At 43.0% G+C, this 27,316-nt stretch overlaps 1 protein-coding gene across 1 annotated transcript; it reads left to right on the top strand.

Annotated features, from left to right (window-relative positions):
• Positions 1-367: 367 nt before the first annotated feature.
• Positions 368-15,956, top strand: ZNF622 (zinc finger protein 622). The gene is made up of 7 exons (XM_088459623.1): positions 368-472; positions 1,661-2,276; positions 9,858-10,112; positions 11,143-11,305; positions 11,915-12,030; positions 14,469-14,612; positions 15,316-15,956. Exons 2-7 carry the CDS (start codon positions 1,688-1,690, stop codon positions 15,441-15,443), a joined length of 1,395 nt encoding a protein of 464 aa, XP_088315749.1. The 5' UTR covers positions 368-472; positions 1,661-1,687; the 3' UTR covers positions 15,444-15,956.
• The last annotated feature ends 11,360 nt before the right edge of the window (positions 15,957-27,316 follow it).

The raw sequence follows: 27,316 nt of genomic DNA, 5'->3' as shown, positions 1-27,316 counted from the left end.
TATTTATTATTTATTATTATAACAGCTTCATAATGGGGGTAAGGTGTAATCAGGGAGATTGCTACTATTTCAGGGAGTCTCAGAGTATGCTCATATTTACTGTTTAAAATAATTATTAAAATGTATGAAATCTTTTTGTATAAAACACTTGGAATTACAGCACAGGCTATAGAAAAGCTACATAAAATAGAATAGATATGTTGACATAGAAGGTCCTTCCAACAAAACAGTAAATTGATACCAGATAGGTCTCTTTGCTGCAGAATGACTTGTAGGAGGTATTCTCTCACTCAACCAGCAGGGGGCAAAAAGAGATCAATCAGACTCGTCTATGGATATCAACTGCCCAAAGCCAAGATGGCGGATCGTGCATCAATGGTCTTAACGTCACGTCTCCTCCGGAACGACTCTATCAGGTAGGCGTGTGGCCGGAGACAGGAAGCGGAGCCTGGAAAACGTGACAGTGGTGACGGTGAGTGGGGATCATGTAATTGCGGACATGCGATATGTGACTGCTTTGCTGTCTCCTCAGCCTGTGTTGAGAATAGCAGGGAATGGTGCCATGTGCTTCCCCGTAGTAGTAGTGCACCAGTGCGGCCTCCCCCGCACCTTACCGCCTGCGGGCTGGGGGTAATTCCTCGGTAACACTTATGACAAACATCATTGATAACACCTATAAGGATCACCTGAGTGCATATGGTTGATGACATTTTTTGCAGTTTCTCTCATAATGGGCTCTATTTACTACAATTCGCAATTTTGAATGAAGATTGTAGTGTGATATTACCGACTTAATTCGCATTGCTAATTCAGGCAATATCACAGGGATTTACTAAAAATCCCTTGCAGGAGCTCTGTCCATGCGAATCCCCTCCGCACACTTATCACGGTATTTATTATGGTGTTTTAATAAATAGAGCCCTATGTGACACACAAAATGTAGCAAAATGTCTTGGAATAAACATAATACTGACAGAAAACTCAGACTGTGAGAGAAGTTGATAAATAAAGATACTGGTTTCCAGACAGTAAAATACTTTCCAGGTGTAATAACCATGCCGTCCTCTGTTATTTACCTGCAGACGGTCAATGTACTGAGTGTGTAGAAGACTTCCTGTGTGGAATGTTAATACAGTCTTCCTTTATGGTTACATATAGAAATGACATATTAATCCATAATGATTGTATATTCCTTTTTATATTACAATATCTATGCACACTGGAAAATGGAATAAAGTGGGATATTGTATTTTAATGCTGGCTAAATAAATGCTAATTCTTTGTGTCAGAGGTCAGTCTGAAGGGCCCCACACACGGAGCGATAGAGCGGCCTATCCGACGGATTGGAACGATATCGCCGCTATATTGTTACGTGTGGGCATGATATCGTCTGTTGCGCGCCCCGTGGGGTCGTCCGTCGCTCCTTCATATCTATCTGCTTGTTCAATTGATCTGGGCGATGGACGAATGATCCCATTCAGCGCTGTGGGGGAGGGGGCGCTGGGACTTTGTTTTGTTTTTTTAGACAGAATAGTGTAGACACGTATCTTGCCCAAGAGTAGAACCTTTACCGTTTTTAGATCTGTATGGCTGTCTGTGAATGCCTGTCTAGTACAGCAATACTCATGGCAATAATCTGAATTGTGGTTTATTTTTCCAGAAACTACAGTGATAGGCTTGTGGAAAGATGGCTTCTTACACCTGCATCTCCTGCCGAGTGGCCTTCGCGGATCCAGATATCCAGAGAGCTCACTACAAGACTGACTGGCACAGGTACAATCTGAAGAGGAAAGTGGCTGACATGCCTCCGGTCACAGCGGAGAACTTCCAAGAGCGTGTGCTGGCCCAGAGAGCTGTGGTGAAGGAGGAGAGCAAGGCAACGGCCACATACTGCACAGCTTGCAGCAAGAGATTCTCCACATTCAATGCCTACGAAAACCACCTGAAGTCCAAAAAGCACTTGGACTTGGAGAAGAAGGCAGCAGAAGCAGTCACAAAGAAAGTGGAGATGCTGAATGAGAAGAACCTAGAGAAAGGTCTGAGTGTGGAGAGTGTAGACAAGGATGCCATGAATGCTGCAATCCAGCAGGCTATCAAAGCACAGCCCTCTTCCTCTCCCAAAAAGAAACCCAACACTGGTCAGGAAAGTGATGTGGCTTCATGTTCTGGCAAACACGAAAGGCCTGACAGGCCACCCAGATTGCAGTGGTATGAGCAACAAGCCCTGAAACTGGCATCCCGAGAGGATACAACGGATTCTGTGGAAGAGGAGGAAGGTAATACACAAAGTGATGTTGTTTTTGTGTCACCTTGTTGATCAGAACCTGTAATGTTAGGTAGTGTGTAGCGTACTATGTGTTTCAGCTTCACTTACCTTTCTGACAAAATGTCATTGATTATTCTTACAGTAACAACACTATATAATGCAGTGCTGTAGATATTTAATAAATCACATCAGTCACTGTCCAATTGGACAGTCTAAATTCTCTACAATGTAAAAACGCACACATACATTTGTGAAAACTTATAAGGCCTAGATTGGAATGGACACAGAGCCCCAGTGCTGTGATCAGAATGCTGAGCACAGCTTCTTGCTCCAAAGTTTCATCTCCTTCTAAAATATGCTAGTTTCTAAATAGCAATGTTGTATAGCATTAGTAACAAATCCAACAACCTTTCGCCAATGTGTTCCTTGTCCAGTGATCTAACGCACTTTTATGTGCTGTCATTAGTACCGTAGTTACTGCTGCTTATTATTATGGTTTGATTACCTACATATACTGCATAGCAACTGCTTAGAAATGCTGAATAAAGTAGGAAGTTTAGAGATGATCATTAACATCAGCACAAACCAACAATCGTATTTGAACACTAGTAAAGACTATACCCACTCTTCAGAAATAATATTCTCTATATGCTGTTTATTGGGAGAATAGGTTTTGTTGGGTCCTGCGCTCTGGGGTATTAGTTACTGAGATGGGGGAGCTGCACTAATACACTCTGCCTCATTTATAGAATAAAGAGTATAAATTATATGAGACTCTGTCGTAACTCACACACATAGACACCTTTTGTATACACACGATTGTCGTTATACATATAACGATAGACATTAATACCCCACAGACAAATGATTTGGTGAAGCTCTCTAAGCAACCCCATTTTAATATCTATGCTGTTTATGCCTTTTAAAGGCATTTTTTTATTAAATGCAAGTACCTATTTTTGATGTATCTACATCATTCTGCAATTCTCCTTGCTATAGTTCAGACAACTGCCCCTCCAACTCACCCTCCCATAGCCACATGACATGCTATTGGCACAGTGCTCCATTACAGTCTGAAGGATGTAACTTTTTTTACTTCGAAGATCTTTATTTGTACCATTAGTGTATAAATATACACATATTTAGACATTTAAAGGTACAAAACAAACCTCATTATATATGCCTAAACCTCTAAGAAGTGGTCTCAACTAATCCGCTCTGCAGGAGGATTTTTCTTTTGGTTGCAAAGTGTAATTTTAACAACGAATGTTTCAAGGTGTCGGCAATTGAGAATTGTTTTTTTTTTTTTTTTTTAATGCTATTTTTGGGGGGGGGGGGGGGCGGGAGATTTCTGTAAAGTGGAAAGGACTTGTCACACGGATGGTTTACTTGATAATCTGACAATTAAATGTTATATACCAATTGTTATTGACTCCTTTAATAGAGTATGCCATATAATCAGCATTGTGATAAATAGTATATTGTACACGAAAATCTCATCAAACTCTCAGGTTTATGCAGTAGGCTACATACAATGCTGTTGAGCTTTTAATGTAATTTTCTTGTCTGGGACAAATAGAATATCTTTTCTTAGTGCACTTAAAGGTTAACAACACTGTACGTAAAGTGTACAGAAATATTAAACTACACATGTATGTGAATAAGACACTACAGATGCATTATTCTACCTAGTTCTGGTTTTGTTTATTATAAATGTTATATAGATGTATTCTGTGAATGGGGTATTTTTGTGCCTTCGCGCTTCAGACCTGTTACGCCTGTGGCGGTAGCAACTTCGGGTATGGCAGGTAACCAACCTTAGTAAGAATATATATCATAGAATCTAGTGAACCCCACGCTAGACCTTTGTGTGTATAATGGGTTGTGGATAATTACAAGGATGGAAAAGGGTACTCTGTGTGAGTACAGTCCCCGGACCTCTGCACTAACAGCGCTGTGTGGAGGCATGTGACCGTAGCCGCTCCAGCGGGGAGATGTAACCCGCCGGTACTTGCCACGTCCTCGCCGGTCGGGCTCTCACTTGTCATGCACCGGGGTATGTGCTGTCTCCTCACTGGCAGTTTTCTCGTGACTGTCGGTCCTTATGCAGTCTCCGCATCCAGGATGTCACCCGCATTCACACAGTGCTGTTAGCGCAGAGGTCCAGGGACTGGTCTTAGGGAATCCTGGTATATTTTTTAACCAATAAATAAAAACCTTATTTTAGACGCCAGGCTACAGTGCCTTCTTTCATTTAATCATTGCTGTCAGAATCACATTTACAGTGTTTAAGGTGAAATAATTTGGCCCACTAAATTATTTGGTTTAGTGCTTTTCCATCCTTGTAATTAGGTATTCACAACCCATAATACACACGAAGGTCTAGCGCTGGGTTCACTAGACTCTAAGATATATAGATGTAGTTTGAACCATCTACGAAAGTTTTCCAGACCATAGACATCAGTGTCTAAACTGTGAAGCGGTCAGGGTTGTGGTGGGGTGACAGAGGTGCACATAGCTCATTGCTCTCCATGGAAAGATGCCAGTGTACTTGGGAGTTCTACAGAAGATGACAGAGCAGTACTTGTTTCATCCGCCTCCTTTAATGTGCCCTGTGTGCCCAGTACTTGCATATCTTCATAGAGATCAGTGATCTCTGTGTCAGTATCTATATCCTCTGTTCTCTTATCAATAATGGAACAGAGAGGGCAGACATAAAATGCCTGTATGCACAAGCCTTACTCAGGGACTTCTGTCATTTAACCACTGCACGACCACCTCTCAGATTAGTCACTGTAGTTCCACAGAAGACATATGTGTATATATATATATATATATGTGTGTGTGTGTGTGTAGTATTTGTGGGAAAACAGGCTCCATCTAGCGCTGTACTTGTCAATAAACAGCGAATATAACGGTGTACCAAAAGTGATTAGGTATTGGGCTTATCTGTTTTATCTTTTGGTTCCTCCCATTTCCAAAGCATGATGCCTTACACCAGGAGAGATTTGCCAAGGCAAACACAGATCCATGGTGTGATATGTGTAAAAAAATACTTAATTGTAATAAAAATATTTCCCATACACTATAAACATTTTAAAACGGCTTATGTGGTGACTATAAAGTAGTCCCATTGGTCAGTGCGCTTTCCTTTTTTGGTTTAGTTGTAAAGGTCTCAACAAATCAATAATAACTTATCACGTAGGAATCCTAAAATGTGTTTTGTAGTAGTTTGTCTGTTTTTGAGAAGACTGGAAGGCAATACAGTGGGCATCTGTGGTGCTTACTTCCCATCATAATGTACCGGGTACTTTTGTTTCTGTACACATTACAAAAACTGCTGTTACTCTTCACGTGAACAAAGTCTTGCATACGTGAGGTGACCTCCTATTTAGTCGCCAGCCACATATTCTACAGTGCAATGTACATTACAGTGACTTCTGATTGTTTCCTAAGGGGGCTATTCAATTGTTTTATTGTGCCCTATCTCCCGTGTAAAGGGAGATTGAGGTGCGATATTCAGTTGTTTTTGTGCAGTGATCACGCAGAACGAAAAAAAATGTGATTCCCGGGGACCCCTCGCTTTAAAAAATTGGGGTCCTACTCCACTGTTTCTTGGTCTCATTACATATTTTGGGGGGTAAGGGCAGGCAGCAGTTGCGGTAGAGCTTGGGGGTAAGGGAGAAGCTGAAGTAGAGGGGGCAAAGGTAAATAGCAACTGGGGCAGTACTGGGGGGCAAGGAGGATTTTAAGGGCAGGCAGTGCTGGGGCTGGGAAGGAGGTAGGGTATATTATAGAGAAGCTTAAAGTAGAAGTAGCAGCTACCCTCCCCCACCCATGTTATTTGCGATCACTTCTGTTATATATTAGAGGCTCTTCACTGAGCATCAGCACTGCAGAGCCACTAGCCGCAGGTAGTTATCCTCTGCCCCCCAACCAGCCACAGCACCTGTTGTGTATGTACCTGTCCTGCTGCCGGGGCCTACCTCCCGCCAGGTGAAGGGGACATCCGGGTGCCAGGGCCTGTCCTGTTGCTGGGTGCAAAGGATGTCCTCCCGCTGGGGCCTGTCGAGGTGCCGGAGATGTCCTGCTGCCGGGGACGTCCTCCCGCTGGAGCCTGTCGAGGTGCCGGGGACGTCCTGCCACTGGGTCCTGTCCTGCTGCCAGGGCCATCCTGCCACTGGGGACGTCCTCCCACCGGGGCCCATCATGCTGCCGGGTAAGCTGCAGCATCAAGAGAAAACGCTGCGGCTGAACTTTTGGCTGGCTGGCTGGCTCCATCTCTGTTTTTATAGTCTTCCATGGCCGGGCCAGGGAGACATCAATCATTCGATCGGGAGCCTGGGGATTTGCCACAGCTTGACACGTCCCTGGGGACCCACCCATTTTGCAAAGGTGAGTCCCCGTCCTCATATTCGAGTAAAATACGCGCTATAGCGCGTATTTGCGAACACTTCCTATGTCTTATCGTGCATGTTGCTCCCAAATAGACCGGGTTTAGCAACGTAAAGCAGCTAAATTCGTCTTAAGTCCTGGTTAGTGTGCCCAAACTACGGACTTTTCGCACGAAATACCAGCATCGGTGGCTCTTGCACCCGAACAGAGCAACAATTGAATTGCTCTATCGGGCTCTCATCACTGACAGCCACCAGTGCAAACAATTGAATTTTCCCCTAAGAAATTTGTGTGCTAAAGTGTGCCATTTTTTACTGATTTGTTTCATCATAATAAATTAAATCAGTTGTACTTTTTGGAATCAATTGTTGAATTGTAATGTGTCTTTCCACCCCATGGCATTTTTTGCCTGTGTATTATATACAACTTACTGTATTTATACCTCTTATCAGGAATGACTGCTTTTGTTTTTTATGATACATCCCATTTAAACATTTTCATGGAAACGGTTAAGTTAATGAGCATTCTAATGTATTAAGAAATGTGCTAATTTAATAATTGACTTCATACAAGGGGAAATGGGTACACACTTGTCCAATTCTCATTCAAACCAACTTCAGACCAACTGGTTTGTCAGACATTGGTAGAGTGTGTACGCTCATAAGACCTCTGGTTTCATACAATCTTGGTCTTCTGCTCTTGAGAGAAGATTTTTAAACCTGCTAAAATATCAGGAGACCAGATCGCCAGTCATCAGACCAATTTAGAAGTGTCCAATTCATCTCCCAATTCATCCCACTGAATGGCAGCCGGTCTGCCAAAGAGTGGAAGAGTGTATACAGTGATACAATCCTTACAGCAGACTGTTTCAGCAGATGCAGATTGGAGGTCTGCTGAAAAATTGGACAAGTGTGTATGCATAGATTGGATGTAGAATCTGTCACCAGGTCTGCGGTAGGATTGTATAAACCAGGGGTGGGGAACCTTTTTTCTGCCATGGGCCATTTAGATTTTTAGAAAATCATTCGGGGGCCATAGAAAATGATCAACTTAAAAATTAGCCTGGTATATTTGATTAAAATTGTTATCAACCCTTAATGCGATGGCTGGAACTGCTTCTCTTTGGTGAGGCGTGTGATGTTAGCTGGTATGGGCCCCCATCACACTTACAGTACTTCTTTGTCTGGAAGGGCAGTCCAAATGGATATTTGACAGGCAGATTGATGAGGCAGCCCTGGAGTCCTCTCAGTCCTAACCAGCCTGATGACCGCACTGACTGTACACCCCCGTTGGTGCGCCGCCCCTGCCTGCCTGCACTGATAGCATGAGAGTCCTGCACACCCCTGCACCAGCCCAATGACAGCTCTGACAAATCCCTCCGCTGCGCTGCCTACCGCTGCTGATTGGGAGAGAGCCCTGCGTGCCGCTGCACTAACCATCCCGATGACCATCCCGATGACCCCCCTCCTGCTGCGCTGCCTGCCACCGCTGAGAGGCCTGCACTAACCAGCCCGATGACAGCTCTGACACACACACACTCCCGGATGATATCGCCTTGCGGACCACATTACGGCCCACGGGCCGGAGGTTCCCCATCCCTGGTATAAACAGTCTGATCTGAAGTCTGATTTCCTAAGGATTGGACAAGTGTGTACCCAGCTAACCTGGAGACAGATTGGTTGATACTTTATGCTTAGTATATCTCCCCAGGGCCTTTTTGATGGGCACCCCACCCAACAATTCTTACACCGCACAGAGCCGACCCGGTTTGCAGAGGGGCGCCATGGGCAGGCTAGGTGCTCACTGAGTGGGACTGTCCCCGCCGGAGGGGAAATCTCAACCGCCCCTTCATCTCTACTCCCTCTGCCCTGAATTGGGCTGCAGGCATTGCAGACTCTCAGACTCCACTTCACCTTCCCTGAGCCCTCTGTGCAGTGAGTGAGATGCCAGTGGGGAAGATGAGTGGTGGGCTGCTACTTGCCTTCTGTGATGGATTCTGTCTCCACACCCCCCTTCCTTCGCCCCCAACTGCCTTGTGGTGCCGTCCAACTTTCAGGAATTTTTCGGGGAGAACAGTGACGTATGTTCCTTATATAGCCTAGTAGCTGTTTGTCTTATTCAGTTTGGTTCTCTTTAGGCAGAAAAAATTATCAATCTCCTTTTTGGGGATTGCTATTTTACCATGTATACCTGTGTAGCACACTCTTTGCCAGGGAGAAGGCCTCTAATTTAGTACACTGTATGTTAATTGCTCAATTCCACATGTTGCCTAATTCAAGTTTGACTGTGCTATCTTCCATCCCAGACCAGCCTCCCTAATGCTTTGCCAATACTGGCACAATATTGAAGGGAGCACAGTGCAGTCTCAAGCTTGATTTTGGCTTACAGTGTGCTAAATTTCAGGCAAACGCAGAGGATAAAAGAAACTTTTTATGATACGTGTATAGCGCAAATTCAGTAATAAGCAAAGTTACAGTCCCCAACCACTCAATAGCTTGTGTAGCCTCCTCTCTTTTTCTTTTGATACAGTAAAGCATGTAAATTTACTCATGGTTGCTTGATTTTAAATTTTTTACAATTACTAATTTAATTCCTATTCAGTCACTGTGCTACAGCCAGTCATGTGATTGCCTTAGTGCTAGTTTAGTGTTCATCCATATGGTTCATGAACAGTGTTGATCAGTACGTGTGGGCACCATTCAATGGTACTGACCTGCACATGTTCCTAGGCCTTTCTGTACTGATTGGTAGGCTGTGTTACTGGATTGCGCTCTTGCTCAGGTGACTCTTCCAAGAACTGAATACAAGAAGTCTTTCAACATTACAGATCCTCATGTCTCTCTGTAAGTCCATGACATCATGCTGCTATCTAAAGGCCCCCATACATCAGAGAATGATTGCAGCAATCGTGCAATTTGCAGTCTATTGTGTATAAAAATCTTTCCCTTTTTCAATTGATTGCAGAATTGCCACCATCGATTGAAAAACGGAAAGATTTTTATACACAATCAATGTCTGATGTATGGGGGCCTTTACAGATCTACCAAGAAGTAGCCCCAAAATGTCTTATTTAAAGAGGATTTATCTTTGTACTTTTGTCTAGTGGCAAAGGAGTCAGTAGTGCGGTAATGCAGAAATGTAGTGTCTTCATGCTGACTGGTAGCACTCTCCTTACATATATTGTGCATTTTTGCAGATTGGGAAGACTTGGATTCAGAGGAAGACAGTGATGAGGAAATGGAGGATGCTGATGAAGGCAGTTCTGCAGCAGCTGCTGCGGTTCCAGAGAGCTACTCCACCACTGGGGCTATTCCTATAACTGACTGCTTATTTTGTCCTCACCACTCCCGTTCTTTGGTGAAGAGCATTGCTCATATGACCAATGTCCATGGCTTCTTCATTCCTGACATAGAGTATCTCCAGGATCTGCAGGGTCTCATTTGCTACTTAGGTAGTATTTGTTCAAGAAATAACATGTATATTACTTAACACTGTAAAGAGAAAATGTAATCCTTCACATCGCTCCTGCCCCAATGACACATGCCGTGTAAATACAGTAACATTTACATTGTAGGATGCTCTTATACTTATTTTTGTTATAACGTCAGACATTTGGGTGCTGGTAGCATTATACGATTGATATGTCTAATGTTCAGTTGTAGGACATACCCAACCACAATATGAATAACAAACCTAAATTTCAATTTGTTCTGTATTGTGGCAACTGCATAGGCCCTGGCTTAGGGCAGGACTCAACCAGTAATTTATATGTGTACTTCAATAAGACATTAAACTGGGATAATGCTTAGTAGATATCAGGTACTAGCTAATAAATTAATGACTGATATGATAAGTCTGTTTTTTTTTTTTACCTTGAACATTTTATTAAAGCTTTTGAAAATATAGCCTACATAGGCAATGATACAATTCACAACAAATAGAATAAGTCTGTTTTCTTATATCTATAGTTGAGGTTGTTTGTAGAGTTCTGTGTTAACACGTCTCTCCCACTTATAACAGAAATAACTGCATTCCACAGTTCTCTGAGAGTGGCTATATAGAGCTGGTATAGGGCAAAAAGCTCAAATAGCAAAATCTAGTTGGTCCAACGATTTTGCTATTTGTAAATCAGTTTCTGCACTGTTCCAAAGCAGAGCCATTGAATATATACTGTTGAATGCTGGAAAGATTGAGTTAGCTATAAAAATACCACTTATTGTATCTACTATATTTAGCTCTAATGCCCAATGTTGGGTTCAGTTCTTTAAATTTGCCTCTGGTATACATATTTGTACATGTGGCAAGATGCCTTTTTGTATTGTAATGACATGTATTTATTGTTTGTGGTTAGTGACTTTTTGTTACGCAGTTGCTATGTAAATAGTCTGTAATTGCATGTTCTATGAGTTGTTGCTTGGTACTGTATCTTTAGGTTAGTGGCAGATTTTACTAACATGTTTTTTTTCACTTGCTATTTACAGGCGAGAAGGTCGGTGTTGGGAAGATATGCCTATGGTGTAATGAAAGGGGAAAATCATTTTACACTACAGAATCGGTTCAGGCTCACATGAATGACAAGAGTCACTGCAAGCTGTTCACTGACGGAGATGCTGCTCTGGAGTTTGCGGACTTCTATGACTTTAGGTATAAATAAATAATGAAGAAAGAAGGAATTGTTTCACCTATCCCATTTAGTCCTAGATAACAGCTTTATTTTAGTAGTGGACCGTTTGACTTTTAACAATAAATTTATATTCAATTAAAGATGTTTATTAATCAAGGGAATTTAGGCAATATACAGAAGTCCTCTTCTTTATATTTAAAGGGAGATGCTTCTACTGTGGATGGGGGTATATTGTATCTAGTTTCCTTGCATTAATTAGTAATGGTACATTTTGAAAGCAGGAAACGTTTGTTATAGTGTAGACTCTGTTGTAGGAATTATTAAAGAGCCGCTTGAATGTCATAAATGGGATCTTGCATAGCAGATTACTAGAAATATAAACGATGAATGCTGTATTGTCATGTAGTGGTAACAGCCCTCAGTGAATGGAACTGCTGTCCACATTCAGCTCATTGCTGTATTTTATCAGTTGCTCAGTGTGGCTCTGGTACATCTGATTATATCTGTACCTTACTGGAATATCATGCTCTAGTTCTCCTGTGTAGTTTTTCAGTGCACACATTTTTCTCCCCCTATATTAACATGTGTAACATCTTAAGAGGAATGTTATGTCTGTTCTTGTGACACAGGTCCAGTTATCCAAATCCCAAAGACGGGGAAGACGTAGAAATGACTGACAAGGATCTGCCAGATGAGAAGAATTTGGAGTATGATGAGGAGACAATGGAGTTGGTCCTGCCATCAGGTAGCTGATACTGGGGTTATGCACAAGTCATCTTTCATATAAATAACTTTGACTCCTATGTTAAAATCTCACAGCTTATTTATCATTGTAGCAAGAAAAAGGATTTAACTGCAGGAAAGAAACTTCCTGCTCTTTCATGTGTTGGACAAATGTAACTGTAGAAATGTACATTTATATTCCATAATAATGAGATCCTGTATTTTACTGTCCCTTTTATTGGTGCTGTGGTCACTGTTGAGCCTGAAAAGGGAACATGCTGATGAGGCAGTTTTGTTAAAGCTTCATTTATTGATTTAAAATGAAATAGAGGAAATAATACAGGGTTCATATTAGCAGAGATGTACCATTAGCTATTGATTTCAGGTTTGAATAAAGCCTCCTGGTTGGGAAAATGATTAGAATATGATGATCAATCACCACACAAAATATAACACATGTATCAACAATTCATATTCAGTGTTTTATATCCTGAATATAAAACGTGTGTGTATATATTATGTTATATTATTATTCTTTATAGCTGACCTTTTGTGTTTCCGGTTTTACAACCTGATCATAAATAAAAGGTTGCGCTGTCTGTCTTTACAGCACAGTCTCATCCTTCCTGTAGAATATATGAGAATATTGATTTGTATTAGATTAAAGAAATCCTCCTATGCAGTCATTACTGTACATTTATGTGATCAGATGTATGGGTTCTCGTTACTCCTCACAATTACGCACTGTCCTGCATCTGACACCTGTGATCTTTAAGGTTCTTCTATTTTCTCTATTCACTACAGCATGGGTATTTAACATGCGGCCCTCCAGCTGTTGTTTAACTACATATCCCAGCATGCCCTTAATAGTTTTGATATTGAGGCATGTTGATTGCCGCTGAACTAGAGTGTTACAGCACACTGTACATAAGTATTTTCTTTGTGGCTGTACTGTGGGATCTGAAGTTCCGAGGCAGAAAACATAAGAGCCAGACTTTTCATATTTTATGGGCATAAGCAAATGGCTTTGATCATGTGTGAAAGAAGTAATATGGCCAAATTAATGGTGATAGGTTGATATTTTTCGCTAGGATATTGCTGTGTATCCAGATCTTTGCTGGACTTGGCGAGATGCAATTCCCAAATCTAATAATTAGTTGAGTAAAATTCTATAGAATTACGATGACTTTTGTGGAATTGTTGCCTGCTGGAACTATCATGCCACATATAGATGGTTTTCTCCCTCTCTCACCCCTCTCTCTCTCCCTGCCCCCCTCCCCCTCTCTCGCTTTTTCCCCCATCTTGTCATTTACTCACTGCTTTTTTTCTCTCCTTCTTCTCTCTCCCTCTCTCTCTCTCCCTCCCTCCCTCTCTCCCTCCCCCTCCCTCCCTCCCCCTCTCTCCCTCCCCCTCTCTCCCTCCCCCTCTCTCCCTCCCCCTCTCTCCCTCCCCCTCTCTCCCTCCCCCTCTCTCCCTCCCCCTCTCTCCCTCCCCCTCTCTCCCTCCCCCTCTCTCCCTCCCCCTCTCTCCCTCCCCCTCTCTCCCTCCCCCTCTCTCCCTCCCCCTCTCTCCCTCCCCCTCTCTCTCCCTCTCTCTCTCCCTCTCTCTCTCCCTCTCTCTCTCTCCCTCTCTCTCTCCCTCCCTCCCTCTCTCTCTCTCTCTCTCTCTCTCCCTCCCTCCCTCTCTCTCTCTCTCTCTCTCTCTCTCTCTCTCTCTCTCTCTCTCTCTCTCTCTCTCTCCCTCCCTCTCTCTCCCTCTCTCTCTCTCCCTCTCTCTCTCTCCCTCCCTCTCCCTCTCTCTCTCTCCCTCTCTCTCTCTCATCAAAAGTAGCAGCAGGCAACAATGCCTACAAAACCACATATAAATTTGTGTTATAGAGGATACTCCATAAATATACATGGTGGAAGCAATAAATACGTTGCACTAAAGTACAACCTACCATCACCTCAGGAGCACGTCTTTATTCACGTTAGAGAGTGGAAGGACTGCCCTTATTATATTACATGTTTCAGTAGTAATCTGTTTGCTTGCTCTGGGTAACAGACATTTGCATGCAGCTTTAGCTATCTGACTCACCATTTGCCATTTCAGCCTCCATTTTGTGTTACCTTTGCTCTGAGCAGCATAAAGCACTAGCTGTATGCATCTCGGTCCCATGTCTGAGGGAAGAGACAAGCAGAGTTTTGTGCTAATATTGGATGCATGAATAAAATGGCTGACGGGAGTTGTATTCCATTGCCACAATCATTACCATAGGTTGCATTTTGAAAATATACAAAGCCAGAAAACTGTAACGATAAATCACTGAAATATCTACAGAAGCTATTGCTAGGGTCATAATAATACAACTAAATCAGACTCCTGTCATTATGGACAGATTTTAGCTTTATGGCAGAAGGCAAAATCATACTTTTTAAAGGTTATTTATTTTTTAAATTAAGGGAACTTTGTGTGTTACAGGTGCTAGAGTTGGCCATCGCTCACTGATGAAATACTACAAACAAAGATTTGGTTTGTCAAGAGCTGTGGTAGTATCCAAGAACCAGAAAGCAGTGGGCCGAGTCTTACAGCAGTACAAGGCTCTAGGATGGACTGGAGGGACTGGTAAGTGCACACATCAAAAGATGGCAACTGACTGAAGTCAACTTCTAACTCCGTGTGATGGAAAAGAAATATAGGTATTTTCTCGCCTGTTAAATTACCCTGGTAATGACCGTTAACACTTAGGTCCGGGAACTTATTCTGGATTCTGCGTGTTAACGTAGTTGCGGCACCCATTGACAGGCTATTTATCGTGGGATTTTCTTTAGAACCGAAAAAATCCAGCATTAACTGCTGCCTTCGGGGCTAAGTAAATAGTCCCGTGGGATCAATTAGCCCACTGTAAATGACTGCAGCTAATTGAATTCCAGCCCCCCCCCCCCCAAGACTCCATGATTATATTTGCTTCTGTTTTTGGTTTCTCTCCACCTGTTATCTTGTGCAGTCAGTACAGTACAGTCATGACACAAGACCAAAGTGTCTGTGTGATTCATCCTCAAGGTGACACACAATATTGACATCCATAGTAACAGTTATATTGTTTACTCCAGCGCTATAACTAGTTATAACTAAGGCCATTCACCTCTATCATATAATCCCATTTTTTGTATCCTGAAATTAAGGTGCAAGAAAATATGTATAATATACTATGAAGCCTATAGAATTAGAACCACACATTGTGTTATGCAGCAATACCACTCAGCTTATTTTTTTCTGTGTGCGTGTAATCACTTACTAATTCTGTAATTCCTTTCTTCCCCTAAAGGTGTCGCTCTCCAGCATGGGCGAGATATGCAGTATGTACAGAAGATGAAGTCCAAGTGGATGCTAAAAACTGGAATGAGTAATAATGCTACAAAGCAGATGCACTTCAGACCCCAAATCAGATTTTGAAACCTTGACTCACTTTGTGAATGGAGACTGCTTTATTTCAGATAAAGCAGCCATTGCCACTGTCATGGTGTAATGTCTTGTGGGTGTAGTTACTGAGAGTTGGGCTATATAAACGTCTTATAGAAGAAGCTGCTTATAGAACGACTCCAGCTGTGCCCTGCTGTTCTTACAGTAACAGAGTCCTTGTATACTTCAGGGCAAGATGTGACACTTTTCTACAAGACGTAATGGCGAATCACAGAGCAGCCTCTCCTACCAGTACCAATGTCTATATTCTAATTCAGCATAAGTTCTGCTCTTCCAAAATAAATGGTATTCCTGTGTTAAAGAAGACTTACAGACGGTTAACTGCTTATATTCTGGAAGTATGTTTAAGGCATATAATTGTGTTGAGAAGAAAACGAATACTTCTCCAGTATGGCTTATTACCATTTGTTGGACAAACTGTACTTTTGATAAAATCCCTTCTGAAACAATGTTTTAAAAGGAAAACTGCTGTTAATTCAAATAAAATTTGACAAATGATTAAGAACTTTTCATGTGAAATGATTACATAAAAAACAGACTAAAGAGCCCTTTTTTTCTAATGTTTTCAGGGCCACCTAGTATAGACTGTTTAAACAATCCAGCAGGTAGAAAGGTAATCTCACTTAAATATACTGTAGGGTGACCCATTACAGGTTGTTACAAAATTATATAAATGTAAGTATTTGCAGTGTGAAATTATGTAAAATCATGAGGTACAAAAATTGCTTATAAAGCAATAACTCCTATTACAATAATTGAAAGTTCTGTTCCAAAAATGTAAACCAGTACCGCAGATATACTCTATATGTGAGCTAAATCTACAGATGTGTCCTCATACACTATTTCTGCAGTCATGCCAAACAGCCCTTCTTGGCACTCTGGGTCCCGTTCAACTCCAAGTGTCTTTTTTTTCATCTTTTTACCTGAAAATACATCTTGGCAATCGGATGTGACAAACCGATTCACGAGACTGCACTGATTAGATTCATATGTGACACTTGTATATCTGTCTGTTTCTGTATCCATATCGTTCATAGTTTGCAATATCGCCCAGTGGGTATGCAGTCAACGACCAGCGATGCGCGCTCCCGCTGGTCGTTGACGACATCTTTCATCACCCGTACTTGCAGGGCAACCTGACGTTATTCAGGTTCTGCAAGTACGGGAATGAGGGAGTGTAACATTTCTGAACGATATCGTTCAGTATGTGCTCAATGTCAACGACATTGAGCCCGTCACTGCAGGGCCAACACTAGACGATATCGCTCATGGAGCGTATCGTCTAGTGGATACCCGCCTGAAGTCCTCCCAAAAGTCTGCAGTGCTGACAATTGGTGTAGCAAAAAATTACAAACAGATTGAGTCAATGAACATGTGGAGTCTGTTCTTTAGGAGCTTAGTTAATATATTTTTTTAAACCGACTTCTCCACTTTTGCTGCTGTTTTTTATGCTTCATTTGAAGAGTTTTCAGTTCTTTCTGGACCCGTCATTGAGTAGAAGAGACCATTTTGTAGTAACAAAAAGGCAGATGGTAGTGCCAGTGGCGTAACTAGGGTTTTTGGAGCCGAAAAGTGGGTGTGGTCACTGAAAATGGGGGCGTGTCAACATGACACACCACCGTATCTCATCACTCTGGAAACAATCCTTTCCATTCCATATGCACCTTAATATCCCCAGTAGCAGTGCCCCTTATGCAATGCCCCCTGTAGCAGTGCTTCTTATGCAGTGCCCCCTGTTATAGTGCACAATATGCAGTGCCCCCTGTTGTAGTGCCTCTTATGCAGTGCCCCCAATAATGCCCCTTATGCACTGCCCAATATATAGTGCCCCCAGTGCTGCCAAATATACAGTGCCTACAATAGTGCCCCAATATACAGTACCCCTTATGCAGTGCTCCCAGTAGTTCCCAATATATATTGCCCCTTATACAGTGCCCCCAGTAGTACCTCTTATGCAGTGCCCAATATGTAGTGCCCCCAGTAGTACCTCTTATGCAGTGCCCAATATATAGTGCCCCCCAGTAGTACCCCTTGCAGGTCCCCAGTAGTACCTCTTATGTTGTGCCCAATATATAGTACTCCTTATACAGTGCCCCCAGCACTAGTTTTTTACACATAAGACACACACAGACATACTCACAACACATATAATTTACTTACTGAAATCCTTGCTCCTGCGCCCGCTGCTCCTGTCCCACTCGGCTTTGTGGGAGAGATGTCTGACTCTTATTGGCTGCAGTGCTAAAACAAGCACACTGCCGGCGGCGTGTTTGTTTTTATGTGTAATGCCGTGGACCGCACAAGTCCTGGACCGGGTCTACGAGTTGGGGGCGAGGCTAAAATGCTGCAAATCGTAACATTTAGCACCGTCCCCTACTCATAGCCTTTTTTTCTGTGGTGGGAAGGGGCCTAATGATGTATACAGTCCGTCCCCGTCTCCTGAAGATGTCAACAGAATCTCCTCCCCGGGCTTCTCCCGGGGAGGAAATCTATAAAGTCTGCAAGTATGCATTCATACTACTTTAATCTGTTTCTAGTGGCCAAGAGATACCTCTTATTTATTCCAGGAAAGAGAAAGGCAAGGTATTCTCCTTTTGGGGCATTCAACCTACCTTAATTAAAACTTAACGTTTATAGATATGCTCTAAAACAGTTCGTAGACTGACAAACAAAGGACTGTCCTTCAAATTCCTAAAGAAACTATAACATAAAAACCAAGAAGACAAATACATATAATTGTTCGCTCATATGGTGCAGTTCTGGGATAACACTAAATCAATCATATAATTAAGTCATAAATCAGTATATTAGCCCACAGCGAGAATAATCTGTAATATCTTCACAGTTAATTTGATTGGGATCTTATGCACTTCTGCAACTTTTCGCATCTAATTGAATACGGCCCTAAGGGTGAAAGCAATGAGTGTCAGAAACAGAAAGGAAAAATTAAGCAAAAGAAGTGAGTGGAGAAATTCCCAGGGGGACGCTGCTGCTGGTAGTCTTTGATGTATTCACAGCGAACAGTGAGCTGTGGGCCTAATTCAGACCCGCTCGCGAGCGTAGGACGCTCGCAAACGGGTCGATTGTGCCCTAATGCACATGCGCACGACGGAGGGAGCTCCGTCGTGCGCATGCGCGAGACCCGCATAGCGACAGCCAAGCTGTCGCTCCGGGTCTCGCACCAAAGGGGGCGTGCTGTCGATGGTGACTGTCGATGGTGGGTGTACCGGGGGCGTGCTGTCGATGGTGACTGTTGATGGTGGGCGTGCCGGGGGCGTGGCTGCCAGACGGAGACGTTCCCATGGGAACGCCTACCGTCTGGGTCCGGGCCCACTGACATCACTAGTGATGTCAGTGGGAGTGATTTTGGCTCTGATAGAGCCAAAATCACTCCAGGGCTTGCGGCCACGAGACCCTACCGCAGGGTCTTGTTGCAAGCCCGATGGTCGCGATGGTCTTGACCATCGTGACCATCATCATGGACGCTCGCATAAGCTGTGGGTGGTAACCCACAGCTATGCGAGCGTCCAAGAGGCCGCTCCATTTTTAGGTAGGAGGGCCCTGATTCAGAGCAAGCGCTCTGGTCAGAGCGTCCAGCTCTGAATCAGGCCCTGTGTTCCCAGGAGTCCCCACTTAGGAGTCCCCTTGCTGCAGATGTATCACTGTAAATCCCCTGTTACAGGTAGCGCAGGGGGAATAGAGTGCTGGAGCACCGGTGGAAACCCCTGAAAATTACCTGCAATTGCAGTAAATAAGAGACTCGTACTGGTCCTGGCACAGTGGATGGTCGGGTGAGCGCTCTGGCAGAGAACACCACACTACTCATGGTGACTCTGATGGGCGTGGAGGCAGACGTATGTTATGCTAGACGTGGCTTCTTCAGTGTGTCCCCGCAGTGGCACGGCAGCCAATCTCCTGTATGTTAATGCTCTATAATGGCAGTCTAGTAGGATAAATAAATATAATCTAACTCTCGGGACTAATATAAATTAATGTAGTAAACCATATGGAAAAAAAGACAATGTAAGGGTAAATATAATATCATAGGCTCAAAGAAAGTAAGAGAGAAAGTTTGTGGATAATTACTACATAAGGGATAAGGTGTAATTGTGCAATACATTCAGGTGTTAATTTTTCTGAGACTTGGATATGCCTACCACTCATATATTTTTTTTTTGTGCCAGTGCTTTAGGTTGTCCCCTTTTCCCTCCCATCCCTTGGATAATATCTTATTTATTCCTTTTACAGTAATAATGATTCACACAATAGTTACTGCTGGGGATATTTTATAGATCATAATTTTTTCTAATATCCAGGGCCGGCTCGAGGCATGTTCGACCAGTGCGGTCGAACAGGGTGTGTACCCCTCCCAACATCCCGATTTCAGTAGGACAGCAGTGTCCCGCTGTTCCACCCATGGGTCGAAGAGTCCCGCGGGTGTTCTACTCGGGAGCTTGGGCACTGCCAGAGCTGTGCGGTGGTGCCGAACCCCGGAGTAGCTGAATAGATGCTGCTCGCATGTGCGCGGCATCCATTCAGTGCCGGGAGAGGGCTGGGGGAAGCCCAGCTAGTGGCGAAGTGCTGGGCTTGCCTCCAGCCTGACGTTACATGAGAGGCATGCCGTGCAGGCACGCCCCCAAGTAATGTAATTTAGGGGCATGCCCTATAGTAATTAGGCCACACCCCCATTTTCGGTCTGCCTGTGACTGAAGGGCGGCGCTACCCATGCGGCACAGGGTGCAGCCCTGCTAAAATCCCTGATTTCCCATCTCTGCTTATTCCTAAACTTCAGATTGTTTTATTCAAAAAAATTACTGCTCAGTCTCTGTGACCGTCACGGTTTCTGAGTGGTGGTGCACTTTCACAAATGATGTTTATGTATTTTATTTTTGTTTGGTTGGATGTATACATTTTTAGTTTTCAAGGAACAAGATAAAGAACAGTACAAGAAAACAAAAAGAAAATAGCAAATGCATTCAGTAATATCCATTATCATTGAAAACATTTTTTTTAAAGCAATACGTAAACCACTATGTAGACAAAATAGATAAACAAGATTTTATTGATGGCCTTATTCTATACAGCTAAATCAGCGTCTCTAATTCTGCACACAATATCTTTCAATGTTTAGTGGATGGAGGAATAGGGAAAACCATCTTTGATTAACTGTTATACATAAAAGATTTAGCAGTTCTCTAGTTGCTACATTGTAAATTGATAACTGGTGACTGAAAAGAGATAAATACACCTTGATGAAGCCTTAACATCTGAAACGTGTCGGTGGTGGATGCTGGGTCTTCTAATTTCCTGCATCCTGACTAATATCAAGGAACACTCCACTATATCTTCCAATTTCTGGGCTGTATGGAGACTACTGGTTGTAATAGATGCATCCGATCAAGTAATTTTCCGGTATTTGATTGTATAAAATGGTCAATAAACAAATAAATGGACACTGACTCCCTGGCTTTAAAATCTATTTTATAAAAAGCCTTGCCCCATCCGGACAGATGCTTAATGAGTTCCCAATGTCAGAAGTGTTAAGCTAGCTACACACACTCAGATTTTTTTGATCGAGACGAGGTACAGGCCGATTATTCGGAAAATTGAAAGCCCCAATATTTGTGCTACACATTATACAATTTTTCCATAGAAGCTACAGATTTGTCACCACACCACAGTGATTTTGCATATGTCCACCCACACGGAGGATGACATACTGTAGTGACAGGAGAATATAGGAAATACGGGCAGATTAATGAGAATAGCTTTATTGTCTTGTCTGGTATGTTCTAAACACTCATTTCATATATGGGAAAATGTGAAAACTTTCAATATTAGACGTTCAAGATAGATTTAACAGCACTGCTCTGGCACTCTCACTTAATTTGACCACTTTAATTGGAATAGTACTAAGCCAGCTACTACTGCATGTTAAATTTATGTTTAGCACCAATTAATGGACAAGTTAAACAATTATGTTTAAATATTTAACTGCTGCAAGCTATTTCAAGTGTAATAAACTTCTTACACAGCTATAAATCATTTTATAGTAGCTTATATTCCAAACATAAATTATCAGCAAAGTCAAATAGTTATGAGTTCATGTAAAATCAGTTATTTAAACACATTTTTAAGAAATTGCATTCAGAATAGAACATTTTCAATACCTCCCAAGTAATTTGAAAACTTGAACCATTTAAATATCTCCATACACTAACATAAGTGATTACAATTTAACTGTTACATGTTGAGAGTGGAGCACAGTAAGCAGTACCCCAGCTAGGCAGTGTCTGTGCCTTTTCCCCAGAACTTCCATGTAACATGCATTATCAGAGGGTTCCAGGTTCATACTTCACTAAAATCATTTTTCTGGTGTGACATGAACGCTGAGTGAGGTGGAAGCCGCACCATTGTGCTCCATAAACAACTGAGCTTTTTGCACACATGCTGGCTGCCTCGGGTAATCCTTCCTGTATTAGCACCATCTCACCTACTGGACCTTTTGTGACCTTCCAGACACTGCTTTTGGCCCTGTTTAGGGAGTATACGGCAACTAATTCTCAGCGGCCTGTCCCTACTGGAATGGCTGTGGCTTCCACGCAGACTGCCCACATTCCCCAGCGGGACCCTCTTGCAGGTACTGCTGTTCCTGCACAGACATGCTCACTGCTGCCTGCTATCAGCAGGGACTGCCATACACTGTAAGTCACCGATGCTGTGGATGGAAGTTGCCCGGTGCTTCGTTCTCCACAGCTGCCATTTTCAAGACCCCGCAACTTCCAACGGTCTCATAATGATCTGTCTACTCTTCAAAGGAAGCTTATTTATTTTATTTTACTCTTTAACTGAAATTCCTTATATTTGTTCCATTATCCCTACAACTTCTATTGATTTCCAGCTGACACCATGCCTAGCAATGGGCATATTCAACCTATGCCATAGTGATGGAGCTCTATTGCCAAAAAGAGAAAATATCCTATATGTGACTGCGATTGATTTTTTTTTTATAGTCCTACTCACACATATATCACCAAGTGCTTCTTTTTTCCAGAATATGCATTTTTTAAATGTCTCCTGTCACTGCAAACCTCAGAGACAAGAGAGACGATCCTTACTACAGCCCGCTTGCTGCTTCTACTTTGCTAAAAGAGTCACCCCCTGTATTAGAAGAATACGTCAACATTTTTTTCTACTTCCTAGACTATTTCGGACCATCCAGTCTCCCCACTACCGTATGACGATACGGTCCATGCCATAGAGGATACCATGGCCCCTATTATGAAACAGGCTGCTCAATTCGCTGAGACTATTAAGGAGGTTAAAGCTCAGCAAGCTTCCACTGATGTCCGGGTCCTGAAGAAAAAGATACAAATTGGGGAACATGTCATATTTGATTTCCCAAAAATAAATGGAGACTATACAGAAACTTAACTTTCAACTATTTATTAAAGTGGATGATTTAGACAACCTCTCAGAAATAATCTGTGAATAGAGGGACAACCTGAAAGTCTGCAGGGTCCTGATAAATTCCTCCTCTCTGACCTTCCACGTATCCTGGGTGTAGCGGATGATGTAACTCTCCGTTTAGGCCACCACGGGACTCTGCTCTACCTCGTACACTTATTTTTAATTGTCTTAACTCTGCTCAAAAAAAATGATACTTTGGAATACTGAGTGGATTACGTGGATCAATCACCAAATACTTGTCTTTCAAGACTATTCTTTAGAGGTCATGTGTGTTCAGAAAGAAAAGACACAGATTTGCACTCAGTTGGTCCAGGCCCAGAAAATCTTTGCTCTCTTATTTCCAGCAAGATTGAGAATATTTCAGGGAAAGGACTTCAAGGGTTTTACCTCTGCTGCGGATGCCAGGGCTTTCCTGGAAGAGGAGTCCATGGAATGTGCCGAACCATCCTCCTATTTTACATCTACTTAATTTCTGCTAAGTGCTAATTTGCTTGACCCATTTATTTGGATGTTTAGCTTTTGGTCTTTTTTTCCTACCATATGGTTAGAAATATGTGGCTATGCTTATTTGCATTTCTATACTCATGTTTGGTTCCTACATTTAATGTGATTAATTGTTGTTTGATTTTGTTTTTGTTTGAGTCGCACTACATAACTGCTCACAAATTTATTGATTTTGAAGTATATTCTCTCACTGTTTCCATCATGTGGGTGGATAGCTCCATCCTTCCCTTTCCACTATAGTTATGTTTGAAATGTTATTCCAGTTAGCATTGCGGTCCCCAATATCCCTTGGTAGTTTCCAATATAGGGGTTTTCCCTCCTATTTGTCATCAATTACTAAATTCAAAGATATGTTGCAATGGCTAAAGTTATTCTTAGGGGCAATATTATTTAATTTGCCTCCCAACATACCAGACAACAGTCTGCCCTACTCCACTCGACCAATCTCCTTCTACCAGGGAACGTTTCCAGGAATGTAAAAACAGATATGATGCATTAGTGCAGCTGCTCGGAGACTAAAAAATAAATAACCACAAATACACTGAAGTGCCAAGAAGTCATGGGATAGATGCCTAGTGTTGTTTTGTGTAGGGTCCTCTCTAGCCCAGTGAAGTGCAGCAACTTGTCGTGGCATCAATTCCACAAGTGGATGGAAGACCTCTGAAGAGATGTTGACCCATGCTGTCTGGATAGCTTCCCACAGCTCCCTGATATTTCTAGGTGCAGGATCTTAAGAGCGAATGGACCTCTCCAGAATGCTCCTCAAGCTAATTCTGGGCAACTTGGGACTAATGAACACAGGGCCTGATTCAGAGCCGCTCGTAAGCGGCCGCTCGTTCGTTCCGAGTGATGTTTGCACAACTGCGCATGCGTACGGATCGTAATACGCATGCGCGAACCAGTCAGTGCGGCCGAAAATCGTTTGTTCGCTAAATAGCGAATGCCTGCTATTTTGAGTGACAGGAGGAGGCGTATGTGGGTGGTAACGGGGGAAGGTGCTTGAAAACGGGGAGTGGAGATCCGAACGCAGGCGTGCTTAAAGGTCAAAACGGGCGTTTTAAGGGTGTGCATAATTAATACAGCAGCGTCATTGACCACATCACTCGGTTATTTTATAGTCAGAACTGCTCGCAAGATTGCGGTAGGAAAAACCAACCACAAGAATAGCGAGCAGTTCATACGCTTGTCGATGTACTCGATGAATCTAATAAATAGCGGACATGACGTAGGATGCGAGCGGCCAGGGGGCGTAGTTTTCCAAAAAACGACCGCATGTTTTGTTCGCTCGTTCAGACCTAGAGGCTGGAACAGACCGCAAAGAGCGAATGGTTCATTTGAATAGCCACCCCTTTTTCCTGAACGAGCTAGCGCAAATAGCGCCGGCTCTGAATCAGGCCCACAGTGCATTATCCTGCTGGACTATTCCATCATTGTAGGTGTACACAGGGCCGGTTGTAGACATTGTGGAGCTCAGGGTGGAAGTTGCCAGTAGCGCGCCCCCCCCCCCAAAAAAAAAGTTTACAGATGGCTTTCCTCTGCATGCGCCTTAACGCACTACGCAAAGGGGGCGTGGACGATTGAGGAGGCGGCGTGTCCTTGTGGAACACCCCCAATTCATCATCCTTTATAATACATTATGCCACACGCAGTAATGCCCTTTATAATACATTATGACACCTGCAGTAATACCCTGTATAACACATTATGCCACACGCAGTAATGCCCTGTATAACACATTATGCCACATGTAGTAATGCCCTGTATAACACATTATGCCACACGCATTAATGCCCTTTATAATACATTATGCCAAATGCATTAATGCCCTTTATAACACATTATGCCACACACATTAATGCCCTTTATAACACATTATGCCACAAGCATTAATGCCCTGTATAACACATGCCACACGCATTAATGCTCTTTATAATACATTATGCCACACGCATTAATGCCCTTTATAATACATTAAGCCACACACATTAATGCCCTTTATAACACATTATGTCACACGCATTAATGCCCTTTATAATACATTATGCCACACGCATTAATGCCCTTTATAACACATTATGCCACACGCAGTAAAGCCCTTTATAATACATTATGCCACACGCAGTAATGCCCTTTATAACACATTATGCCACACGCAGTAAAGCCCTTTATAATATTATATGACACTGTAATATAGAGCAAAAAAATTGTATATGCAAAACATTAACAAGACAGAAAGGAGCATGGGGGCGTAGTTTTCCAAAAAACGACCGCATGTTTTGTTCGCTCGTTCAGACCTAGAGGCTTGAACAGACTGCAAAAAGCGAACGGTTCATTTGAATAGCCACCCCTTTTTCCTGAACGAGCGAGCGCAAATAGCGCCGGCTCTGAATCAGGCCCACAGTGCATTATCTTGCTGGACTATTCCATCATTGTAGGTGTACACAGGGCCGGTTGTAGACATTGTGGAGCTCAGGGTGGAAGTTGCCAGTAGCGCGCCCCCCCCCCCCCAAAAAAAAAGTTTACAGATGGCTTTCCTCTGCATGCGCCTTAACGCACTACGCAAAGGGGGCGTGGACGATTGAGGAGGCGGCGTGTCCTTGTGGAACACCCCCAATTCATCATCCTTTATAATACATTTGCCACACGCAGTAATGCCCTTTATAATACATTATGACACCTGCAGTAATACCCTGTATAACACATTATGCCACACGCAGTAATGCCCTGTATAACACATTATGCCACATGTAGTAATGCCCTGTATAACACATTATGCCACACGCATTAATGCCCTTTATAATACATTATGCCACATGCATTAATGCCCTTTATAACACATTATGCCACACACATTAATGCCCTTTATAACACATTATGCCACAAGCATTAATGCCCTGTATAACACATGCCACACGCATTAATGCCCTTTATAATACATTATGCCCCACGCATTAATGCCCTTTATAACACATTATGTCACACGCATTAATGCCCTTTATAATACATTATGCCACACGCATTAATGCCCTTTATAACACATTATGCCACACGCAGTAAAGCCCTTTATAATACATTATGCCACACGCAGTAATGCCCTTTATAACACATTATGCCACACGCAGTAAAGCCCTTTATAATATTATATGGCACTGTAATATAGAGCAAAAAAATTGTATATGCAAAACATTAACAAGACAGAAAGGAGCATGGGGATATGGGCTATAAATGATCACTTCTAGCATTAGCACACTGTCCCTTTTCATTATAAGGAGGATCTCTGGATGACTGCACTTAAGTAACACTATAGTATGCCTGTGTAGCTTACAGCAGGGGCCACATCTTATGCCCTGGCAAATGCCAGGTCTGCAGCACCCAGCCATCATGTCATCATTGTGGAAATAGTACAAGGAAGATAAAGCAGGGAGCACATCCACAGGGAGACAAGGCTCTATCACAGCCGGGTGATCCTGAAGTTTCTAAGGGGAGATCAGGGAACATAGAACCCCGTGAGCAACCCATGTCTACACTCAGTTAGAAAGGCAGCAAACAGCACCCCCTAACTCGGGTCAGTGTGGGCACCTGCACCCTGTGCCCAGCGTACACCGCCAGCTGCTTATCCCATACAGAGCTCCCACCGGCATGGCTGCAGTCTCCGCCCTGACGGCTCTCCCCCGCTCACCATTAGAAGTTTGCCAACGCTCTCCAGCTGGGCGAGCACTCGCAACCAGCGCCGTCATCATGGGCTCTGCTCAATTACTGCTGCTTCTCTCGGTGGTCATCTCTCCTCCGCGGCCGCATTCAGTGACGTCGGTGGCCGCGCCTAGCATTTTGGGGCTCCCAGAATGCCACGGAGGTGCCGCATCGTGAACGAC

Source organism: Taudactylus pleione, unplaced genomic scaffold (genome assembly GCF_031769625.1).
Source record: "Taudactylus pleione unplaced genomic scaffold, aTauple2 ptg000917l, whole genome shotgun sequence".
Classification (NCBI taxonomy): Eukaryota; Metazoa; Chordata; class Amphibia; order Anura; family Myobatrachidae; genus Taudactylus; species Taudactylus pleione.
Note: the sequence above shows the minus strand (reverse complement) of the source record. Positions and strands in the feature narration are given on the sequence as shown.